The sequence below is a fragment of the Dendrobates tinctorius genome, unplaced genomic scaffold (genome assembly GCF_039654945.1).
Source record: "Dendrobates tinctorius isolate UK_male_01 unplaced genomic scaffold, ASM3965494v1 ptg000257l, whole genome shotgun sequence".
NCBI classification, from domain to species: Eukaryota; Metazoa; Chordata; class Amphibia; order Anura; family Dendrobatidae; genus Dendrobates; species Dendrobates tinctorius.
Window position 1 is genome coordinate 4333138 of NW_027361924.1, and position 11781 is coordinate 4344918.

The following is an 11781-nucleotide window of genomic DNA, read 5'->3' on the forward strand; positions in this document are numbered from 1 at the left end:
ACAGTGACTGCACCAGCAGAATAGTGAGTGCAGCTCTGTGGTATAATACAGGAGGTAACTCAGGATCAGTAATGTAATGTATGTACACAGTGACTGCACCAACAGAATAGTGAGTGCAGCTCTGGGGTATAATACAGGAGGTAACTCAGGATCAGTAATGTAATGTATGTACACAGTGACTGCACCAGCAGAATAGTGAGTGCAGCTCTGGAGTATAATACAGGATGTAACTCAGGATCAGTAATGTAATGTATGTACACAGTGACTGCACCAACAGAATAGTGAGTGCAGCTCTGGAGTATAATACAGGATGTAACTCAGGATCAGTAATGTATGTACACAGTGACTGCACCAACAGAATAGTGAGTGCAGCTCTGGAGTATAATACAGGATGTAACTCAGGATCAGTAATGTAATGTATGTACACAGTGACTGCACCAACAGAATAGTGAGTGCAGCTCTGGGGTATAATACAGGAGGTAACTCAGGATCAGTAATGTAATGTATGTACACAGTGACTGCACCAGCAGAATAGTGAGAGCAGCTCTGGAGTATAATACAGGATGTAACTCAGGATCAGTAATGTAATGTATGTACACAGTGACTGCACCAACAGAATAGTGAGTGCAGCTCTGGGGTATAATACAGGAGGTAACTCAGGATCAGTAATGTAATGTATGTACACAGTGACTGCACCAGCAGAATAGTGAGTGTAGCTCTGGGGTATAATACAGGAGGTAACTCAGGATTAGTAATGTAATGTATGTACACAGTGACTGCACCAGCAGAATAGTGAGTGCAGCTCTGGAGTATAATACAGGATGTAACTCAGGATCAGTAATGTAATGTATGTACACAGTGACTGCACCAACAGAATAGTGAGTGCAGCTCTGGGGTATAATACAGGAGGTAACTCAGGATCAGTAATGTAATGTATGTACACAGTGACTGCACCAGCAGAATAGTGAGTGCAGCTCTGGAGTATAATACAGGATGTAACTCAGGATCAGTAATGTAATGTATGTACACAGTGACTGCACCAACAGAATAGTGGGTGCAGCTCTGGGGTATAATACAGGAGGTAACTCAGGATCAGTAATGTAATGTATGTACACAGTGACTGCACCAGCAGAATAGTGAGTGCAGCTCTGGGGTATAATACAGGATGTGACTCAGGATCATTAATATAATGTATGTACACAGTGACTGCACCAGCAGAATAGTGAGTGCAGCTCTGGAGTATATTACAGGTTGTAACTCAGGATCAGTAATGTATGTACAGTTACTACACCAACAGAATAGTGAGTGCAGCTCTGGAGTATAATACAGGATGTAACTCAGGATCAGTAATGTATGTACACAGTGACTGCACCAGCAGAATAGTGAGTGCAGCTCTGGAGTATAATACAGGATGTAACTCAGGATCAGTAATGTATGTACACAGTGACTGCACCAGCAGAATAGTGAGTGCAGCTCTGGGGTATAAAACAGGATGTAACTCAGGATCAGTAATGTAATGTATGTACACAGTGACTGCACCAGCAGAATAGTGAGTGCAGCTCTGGAGTATAATACAGGAGGTAACTCAGGATCAGTAATGTAATGTATGTACACAGTGACTGCACCAGCAGAATAGTGAGTGCAGCTCTGGAGTATAATACAGGATGTAACTCAGGATCAGTAATTTAATGTATGTACACAGTGACTGCACCAGCAGAATAGTGAGTGCAGCTCTGGAGTATAATACAGGAGGTAACTCAGGATCAGTAATGTAATGTATGTACACAGTGACTGCACCAGCAGAATAGTGAGTGCAGCTCTGGAGTATAATACAGGATGTAACTCAGGATCAGTAATTTAATGTATGTACACAGTGACTGCACCAGCAGAATAGTGAGTGCAGCTCTGGAGTATAATACAGGAGGTAACTCAGGATCAGTAATGTAATGTATGTACACAGTGACTGCACCAGCAGAATAGTGAGTTCAGCTCTGGAGTATAATACAGGATGTAACTCAGGATCAGTAATATATGTACACAGTGACTGCACCTGCAGAATAGTGAGTGCAGCTCTGGGGTATAATACAGGGTGTAATCAAGTTACGCAGAATTATATACATATGTTATGTACACAGTACTGTGCAATAGTTTTAGGCAGATGTGTGAAAGTTGCTGTAAAGTAAGAAACTTTCAAAATTAGAAGCATAGTTTATTTTTGTCAATTAACTAATTACAAAGTGAATGAACAAAAGAGAAATGTAAATCCTTTCAGTATTAGGTGAATACTTGTCTTCTCCGTCATCAGTATCAAGCGACGGACCGTCGCCTCCATCATCAGTACCTGGGGACCGCTCATCACCTCCTTCATGTCCTTTGTATACAGGTTATGGAGCTTTTTGGGAGAACTGATCCCAGATCTTGTGTGGATCCTTCTGTCTCTCGATGTGATCCCAGACAGAAATGTTGGTATCAGCTGGATCATCACCGCAGGACTTCTTCTTAATGGCATTGGTTGGATGCTGGGGATCATTGTTATGCTGCAGAATGAATTAGGACACCTCCCTTATAGTATTACATGATGGATAAGGATCTACCCGGATTTATCAGCACTGGTGACATCATTAATCCTGACCAAATCCACTAGCTCCATTTGCAGAAATGCAGCCGTAAACCTGCAGGACCCTCCACCTGCTCCACTGTTCCCACAGACCCTCATTATTGTGCCGCTCTCCAGCCCTTCAGGAACCATCTGTTCTTTTACAGCCGATCATGTCCCATTGTCGCCTCAGTCCTGACACCTGCTAATATTTTCTTGCACCTCAGCTCCTATGATTTCATGTATCGTTGAATCGTTCACTCTTGAGGGGGATTACGGCTGCAAATCTTCCATGATGACAGCGTGTGGCCAGACTTCTCTGAACAGTAGATGAATGGACAGGAACTTCTCACAAAATCTGCAATAAGTGAATTTCAGTTCTTCAGTACAAAAAGTGACTCTCCTATATTCTATAGAGTCATTACACACAGAGTGATCTATGTCACGGGTTTTTCTGTTAAAGTTGATTATTATGGCTTACAGCCAATGAAAACCCAAAAGTCTTTGAACAGCCGGCTTCTTTAGCAATGACCTTTTGTGGCTTCCACTCCTTGTGGAGTGTGTCAGTGACTGCCTTCTGGACATCTGTCAGGTCAGCAGTCTTCCCCATGATTGTGGAGCCACTGAAACAGACTAAGGGACCTTTATAAACACTTAGGAGCCTTTACAGGTGTTTTTACATATTCTAATTTACCAAGATAATGCCTTTCGGGGTTTCATTGGCTGTAAGCCATAATCATAAACATTACCAGAAATTAACACATGAAATAGATCACTCTGTGTGTAAAGACTCTATAGCATGTAGGAGAGTCACTATTTGTATTGAAGAACCAAAATAAATTCACTTTTTGATATTCTAATTTTGTTAGAACCACCTGTAGATGGTCGCACTAGTTGCCACCAGTCCCGACCTGATAACACTGCTGGATATCTTCCTATTTAGAAGGGAAGTAACATCTCATGTCCCGATCAAAGTTTGCTTAGCTGACCACAGAGTCTACAGCCCTCCACGCTCATTTGGTGCTTCTTCTCAACAGACCATTTTCATACCCCCGTTTGCCTGTAAAATCTTTGCCCAGGAAACACCTTGCTGATGCAGTATAACTACCTTGTGATTTGTCAGGTCATTCACCATGTGACATAACCATTCATCATTCTCACCTTTGTAGAAGGATGGTTGTTCCTCTCCCAATTTTAAGCCTCCTACAAAGCTGTTTCTTTTTCAACCTACACATGAGAAAAGGTGACAATCATCAGTCTGGTATAAGTGGTCACTCATACCCGACCATAATGCTACGTGTACAAGTGATTTAGGAGAATTGATCCTTTCCTGAAGGCGATTGCTTGTCTACTTGTATATATTACGTTCTGAGCAGTTTTGTACAAGTTTTGGGCCGTCCCCATGCTCCGAGATGACGACACAGAGGTTGTTTTCTGCAGAGTTAACATTGGGTCTTATGACCGATGCCGTGAAGGACCCAGCATTGGTTCTAGATAGGGTTGACACTACATGACTGCAGTTACTGCAGCCGATCGAAGGCCGAACACGTGAACGTTTCCGCAGATCGTGGCCTGATCCCCTGCAGAGAACAGATTATCCGCAGAAGCCACCAAACATAGCCCTGCACCCAGCGACTGAGCTGGCAGAAGACTAAAAATACACCCGCCACCTGGAAAAGGTCGATGTAGGGAGCGGCGGGGTTACTGCAGAGCAGAGGTGGCAATGGGGTGTACACAGTAACATCATACGGGGAGTAAACAGCCAGCAGGGTGACAGCAGAGCCTGTCAGCAGGCGTTCAGCATTAACAAAACCATTACATTCACCAAATCTCCAATCAGCTCTGCCTCATTGACAGGTCTGTAGGAAGTGTTGGGGGCAGAGCATTTATGGCAAAACAGGAGCCAGACTGGCACCATGATAGTAAGACAACTGATGGAAGCCCACGTGGCACCGCAATGCTTAGCATTTTCCCACCCCATGACCCAATAAACAGACATTGTAGTATAAATCCAAACATGGCAACCAAGACTGACTCAAAATATCCAGGGAGAGGCGAAAATACCAGAAGGAAGGTCAGATCCTCCATCTGTTACATCAACTAAAAAGTGGTATAGATCAGCAACATATGGGGGTGACGGGGGCACACAAACATGGCAGCCACACAGCCTAGCCTGGAGAGATCATGGGGCTGCGTACAAGCGGTGTCCAGCCGCACCATCCATTCTCTGCACCTAGTAAGAAGGGGCACAGAATAAGGGGACACGTGCTATATTGGTGGGGGTTCACACCACCTACCATGAGTACCCCTGACTGAATCAAGCGACAGTCGGACAGGCGCACTATACTCGACTGCAGCACCATTAAGTCAGGGGAGAGGCCACCCCTTCTAGCGGCCAGCTGGGGTCTCAGTCACAACTGCCACCAGAATACCCCTATAAAAGCGGATTATTTCTGCACTACTGGTAAGGAGCAACAATCCCCTCCAATCAAATTTGGCACCGCAGAGGGCCCATATATATATATATTTGACATGAAGGTCCCAGCGCTCGGAGAGACAGGATTGGTGGAGATTTCAGCAAAACAGAATTTAATTGGATAATTTACAGAGACCTGGAGGTGTACAGAATAAAAGAAATCTGCTCTTATACTTTATTATTAGTGCGTATACTAGAAATAAAAACTTCTGGATTCTTTGTAACTTATTAAATCATCTGAAGACATCAAGGACAATTCTAACAATTTTTTTTTCTTCTTATAATAAGACAGGAGAAAAGAGTGGGGGGGGGGGGGAGGGAAACAGCGGCCTCCACTGCCGCCTCGGAGGATGGTGCGCACACCGGAGAGTGCTTCATCGGGATCTCTCTTTACTCAGGGACAGAAAAATAAAAAGTGAAGAGAAAAAAAAACCCTGTGCTCAATGAGATATCAAAAATAAAAGAAAAAAAAAAAAAAAAAAAGTCAAACCATCCTCCTGTGAGCCTTGGGTTTATGGTCTCCTGGCAGTGAGCGCCGGCCACCACACCAGCGCGGACGCTGAGCCTGGGCCATACTCATGGGAAGCGCTGCCCACACAAATAAAGGGGGTTAAAAGAACAAAACAAAGTGAGACTGGATCCAGAACACGGTGCATACATTTAAAGGAGACAGGACTGGGCTTTCCAATGCAGCCGGAGGAGGAAAATCCTTAAATTTATATAGATCCACAATCCACCGAGCAGGGGGCAGGGTCCGGGAGCAGCGCTCTCAATGGCGCCTCATCTTTACTTTGCGGGCTGGGCTGTCCTCATCATCTGCCATATCTGTATAGCTGTCCACATAATCATAAGGCCTCCGCCAATAGTTCTCAGAGCTGAAGTTGCTTCGTCTCCTCGGTTTTGGTAAAAGCACAGATCTTCTGTTCTCCTCTTTATCCATTTCCAGAACGCGAGGTCTGTGAGGGAAGGCAGGAGTTAGGACAAAACCCAATTCTGTTCTCTCCCTCCCCCCGTATCAATCCTGTCCTGATATTACGTTCTACACATTCTGTAGGTGGTCCGCATTCTCACATTTATAGCAACTCTCAATACCCCACCATTTTTAAAAGATTTTTACTGGCATTGGGTGAGAAAATTCAACTTTACATCAAGGGACCCCAAAAACACCCTCACTGAGGTGCTCCACCAGACGAGTAGGACACGCACCCTGGTGCGCCCCTTGTAGACACAATGTAGTCAGCACCTCTCACTGCAGGAGTGAGGAACAGGAGAAGGAAGGCGGGAGGTCTATTTTAAGTGAAGATGAAGGAGGTCACCGCTGCAGCCCTATACATAAAGGCTAGTGAGGAGGACCCCCAAATAATAAACCCCATTAAGAGGAATTTTTCTTGATACTACGATAATGGCCCATCCTTAAGGGTTTTCCAAATCAACAGAAATACCCTGTTTGAAGCCAGTCGTGTCCCTCCAGCTCAATAGGTGCCACACTACATCCTCTGTGTGATGGAGCCACGCACAAGTCAGTGACGGAGAGACAGTCACTTACCGGTGAGCTGCGTCGGGGTCGGCCTTGCGGTGGGACCGCTTTGGTTTCAGGATGTGTTGTCTGTTACTGCCAGATAGCCTCTCGGGGTGAGAGCTGCTGCCCAGGGACTTGGTTTCCAGCCGCGGAGCTTCTGTTCTTGTTCTGTAATATATTAGGAAACCCCAATATTAAAAACTAATCTATAATATCCTATGCCTCCCAAATCTAAAGAAAGAAAAAAAAGTTAGGATCCAAACATTTGTCGGTCACTGTTGAGCCGCCATGTTTACGGTGAATATTTCCCTCTAGAGCATCATACACGTCGTTCTTTGACCTCAGATCAGAGATTGTTCTGCCTTGGGCCAAGTCTAGACCGATGTGATCGCAGGGAGTCTTGGTACTGGAGACGCACTGCCTCACATCACCGAGGCTGTGGGGCATGGTCTCGCTAGCAGTGATGTGGAGGAGCCTTATAGGCAGGTCTGCGAGCCCCGAACCGCTTCACAGACATCATAACCCACTCCAACTAGGACTGTGCCCGTACCCACCAGTGCCCTCTGTCATCCTGGCACTGCTCTCACTCTCCTGGGCACAGGGGGATTTTATGACCTGTTGCATACAGTTGCCGCCCTCCTGTATGTGACCCCCGTTTGCCCATCTGGTAACATATGAGGTTTGTGCCAGGTACTAATAATGGCACCAACAAGACTTGGCAAATGCATAAGAACAAGACTTACTTCCTAAGTATGACGACGGCGCGACGCTCCTTTATGTCCTGGGGTCGGATGCAGTGCGTGATCTCATCGGCGGCATATCCACTGCAAGAGAAAGAGGACACAGTGAGCCGGAGAAACAGCGTCACATGACAAAGCCGTAATATCAGGGGCGGGCCTCTCGCTGAATCACTGATAGCAGAGAACAACAGCTTGGATCCAAGTCTATGGACGATGGCCATGGCTGACGGTCATCAGTCTCCTCACTCGGCATCTTGGCACTTTTCCTTCCCTATATCGCCACTGCTGCCGGAGCCTCATTTCTTTGCGGGGGAAACACTAGTCATGGCTGGCATTGGCATGCAGTTTACCATCACACAGGCAGGGGGCAGCGCACATCCATGTACTGCTCCTTACATTGGCATCGAGGCCGCAGATCCCATTACACACCCGCAACTTTCCTATTAGGGGCCCCGAGGAGGCGGCGGCGTGTTACCCAAATTGGAAATCACCACAACATGGGGGGCCTGGGGCACAGCGTCATCATAGGGATGAATACAAGCAGAAGCAGTCAGCAGGCAAGGGTTAATAAAGCCCATGAACCCCCCCCCCCCCCTCAAAAAAAAAAAAAAGGAGAAAAGGAAGCCATAATTGTGTAATCGCAGGACCACCACTAATGGCATCACAGCTGCCATGGTACCCAGCCTTCTATATACCCGGGGGCACGGGCTTACAGCACTTCCATCTAACTCAGGAGGCACAGGCAAAGTCATTCAGACGGGGGCATCGGACCCACGTATGGGGGCACCAATCCGCCATATCTTACTCATGATTAATTATGGGGCGAGAAGAAAGACGTCCACCTGAGGCACAGGAACGCCAGGGAGAAGAGGGGCAGGTGTGGGGACAGAATAAAGCGGCATGAGCAGGAAGTGGCATAATCCAGATAAGTGGATTACACAGAGGACACTCGGGCGATGCCACCTGTCAGGTTATGATTGGCCTCAGACTGGCACATGGTGCCCACCCCGGGTCTGGGGGCATCACACACACCTGGCATCTCTAAGGGAAGCACCGGCTCTGAAGATGAAAATAATCTCTTGGCAGCGACGCGGCCCCTGCACCTGGAGCCCACGTGACGCGCGCTCCCCTCCCCCGCACACAGCGGTACAGCTCCAAGTCACTGACACTTGACTGCCCTGCGACCACCGGAGACACGGAGGAGTCACGTGGACGGTGATTGAGGAGGTGATCGGCTCCACCAACGCGCCCAGCAAAATCTGCTAAACTATGTAATGCGGTCAGGACATGCTGGGAGTTGTTGTTCTACACGCTATAGACATGATCAGTGTCTACAGCTGCAACCCAGGGGTTGGAGGAAATTAGGACCGATCATGGCGGATGCCACCGACCGACCCCATGAGATAAGCGGCTTTATACCCGATGTATGAGCCGTGGGACTGAGCCCCATGTGCACGGTACTAGAGGGGTCTGGGGGACAGATGGCGGCTACCACCTGACTCGATCCAGACCCCGTGGGCCGGAGGAGGTGACGGCTACACGCGCCCTAGCACAGGGGCTGTGAGCAACGTAGTGAAGGGGCCATCGACGTGCACAAGCTCAGCACCTCTAGCCCAAAAACCGCAGATTAACACCAACCAATGAAAATCAGGGGCCGCAGAGCACGGGATCGGGGGGGCTACACTAACTGCAGCCGATCATGTGCTCTGCTACATCGGGCCACAGGTGACAAACTAACCAGTGATGCAGGGAGGCGCAGCAGAGGATGAACGACACACAATATGAGGGGTATGGAGTGAACCACAAGTCCCAGAGAGCAGGGAAGGGGCAAAGAAGAAGAAACCTGGAGGGACCACTAATCCCAGGTACCTAGGTGGGTATGGGGGGGGACTACAAGTACCAGCCAGTAAAGTGGGGCAGGCGGAATGGAGGAGGGAGGGGACTAGGAGGCATTTACAGGAGGGAGGTTGGACAGGAGCACAGGTAACAGCTAGAAAGGAGGGAGACACTACAAGTCCCAGCCAGTAAGGTTTGTGTGTGGGGGGGGGGGGGGGGGTATGAGACCACAACGCAGTAAGGCGAGGGATGACTTATGCAAGGAACCACAAGTCCCAGCCAGTAAGGAGGGAGACACTGAGTTCCTGCCAGCAGGGGAGGGAAGAGACATGGAGGAAGCCACAAGTCCCAGCTCCTAAGGTGTGGAGGGGAGCACAAGAGACACTACAAGTCCCAGCCAGTAAGGAGACAGACATGGGGCACTACAAATCCCAGCCAGCAGTGTGAGGGCTGCTGGAGGCCCCACAGGCGCCGGTACCTGAGCACGGTGACGCTGCCCCGGCGGACCGGCAGGAAGAGCACGGGCTCGGACACCCGGATCGGCTTGAACTGGAACTTGCAGCCGAAGCAGAGCGCGGAGTCGCTGAAGAAGGACACGGAGACGATGGGCCGCTCGAAGATGTGGATGGGGTCCACGTGCGACACGATGCAGCCGCCGGGCTGGTAGTCGTTGATGACGGCGCTGTTGACGAAGCCCTCGGGGATGACGCGCCGCTCCACCAGGCGCCGGATCACCAGCTCGTGCACCCACTCCGGGATCTCGTCCACCTCGCCCTTGGGGTAGAGGCGCTCCTGGCCCGGCCCGCGCTTCTGCAGCTGCGCCCCGTACGTGTAGCCTTCCCCGAAGAAGTACTTGTTGCGCAGCGGCGCGCGGTCCACCGTGTGCTCCCGGTACAGCCCCTTCTCGGCGCGGGACACCACCTCGTCTATCTTGGCCTCGATCCGGGAGCATTCCTCCGGGGAGAAGAGCCGCACCTGCCGGATCCCGGAGCGCACCTTCCGGGCTTCCTCCTCCTCCTCCGTGTCGGACGCCGCTCCTTCCTCCTCCTCGGTGTCCGAGGCCGGCTGCTTTCGCTTCTTCATCGCGGCAGGCGGCGGCTCCCGGGACAGAGACTGCAGCTTCTCCCGGAGGTCGCTGTAACCGCTGGAGGACATGGCTCACCCGGGGCTGGAGACGGGCATGGCCGAGGAGTCAGTCAGTCAGGCGGCCGCTTCCATTCACCACAACCGGAGAGCGCCTCTCGCTGCGCAAGCGGCCGCCGCTGTGACAGGGCCGCTGTGAAGAGATCCTTAGTAGGATTGGTCCAATGGACTGCCAATCACGCTGGTAGGCGGGGCAACCGCGTGACGCAGCAATCCTCATGAAGCCCCAGGAAAACGGGGCTGTCCGTCGTACTGCCTGTCCATTTTTTTCGACATTTCCCTCGTCTTTCGCTCAAACACAAAAAACCTCAGCCTGTAGAATAAAGCGTATAATAGGATTAAATTATTTACTGCGCGATTTCTCTGATGACATAACAGTAATAAATGTTTGTTTCGGATCAGGCGCCAGGGGCACCTTTTGTTTTGGTGCTGCACTATAGTGTAGACGTGACTGGAGTAACGTTTTCCAGGGCGAGGAGTACAAATATGGCTGCTGGTGAGCTGCTTTCTGGTTTACCAAGATGGCTACTGATTGGCAAGCCGGCTTTAGGCTCCTATCATTGGTTAACCGCCAAATCAATCACAATAATGGGCGTGGCAGTTTACCGGTAAGGCCGCCGATGGAAGGACCCCAGAGGTCTGCGGCTGTCTAACTATAGTGCCTGTCCGACCTGTTACATATACCTACCGGTTATAATGTGCGGTGCTCGGTCAGAAACATTTCCATGTGATTCCTTTAATTATGACTATGGCACAAATAGAACTTAGGAAATGTTACTCTGGCATCTGGCGCCCGGGACAGCTTTTATTTTGATACCACGTTGATGTAAGGAGGCTCATGGATTGCGATAGGCGGAGTACCAAAATGGCCGCCGCGTTATTTCTGATGTACCAAGATGGCGGCGGCATAGTTTTATAACTTTGTGATTTCCGCATTGTGGGTTTTCGAGACGAATTTGCCATTTTATTCACTAAATACACAAATATGGTTTCCGTTTATTAATTGAGGCTGAGGGCACAGCTATACACCCAGGTAATTGTGGCTGAACTACAGTGACTGTTGTCATGGTGATTGATCAAATCACGAAAGAGAAATGGAGACCTGATCCCCATGAATCCGGCCATGGCTTGTGGTATCTGCAGAAAGAGACTGCGACCAGTGCATAGAGCGCTCTCACATAACCTGTCCCACAAAGAGAGCGCCGCTATAAACTGCCAGAAAGAGAGCGCTGCTATCAACTGCCAGAAAGAGAACGCTGCTATAAACTGTCAGAGAGTTCTGCTATAAACTGCCAGAAAGAGAGCGCAGCTATAAACTGCCAGAAAGAGAGCGCCGCTATCAACTGTCAGTAAGAGAGTTCTGCTATAAACTGCCAGAAAGAGAGCGCAGCTATAAACTGCCAGAAAGAGAACGCTGCTATAAACTGCCAGAAAGAGAGCGCTGCTATAAACTGTCAGAAAAAGAGCGCGG

General features: G+C 49.2%; 1 protein-coding gene across 1 annotated transcript; it reads right to left on the reverse strand.

Moving 5' to 3' along the window:
* Positions 1–5168: 5168 nt before the first annotated feature.
* On the reverse strand, positions 5169–10455 carry ALKBH5 (alkB homolog 5, RNA demethylase). The gene is made up of 4 exons (XM_073558482.1): positions 9646–10455; positions 7335–7415; positions 6619–6759; positions 5169–6028 (listed from the first exon to the last, which is right to left on the reverse strand). Exons 1-4 carry the CDS (start codon positions 10320–10322, stop codon positions 5842–5844), a joined length of 1086 nt encoding a protein of 361 aa, XP_073414583.1. The 5' UTR covers positions 10323–10455; the 3' UTR covers positions 5169–5841.
* Between the last annotated feature and the right edge of the window lie 1326 nt (positions 10456–11781).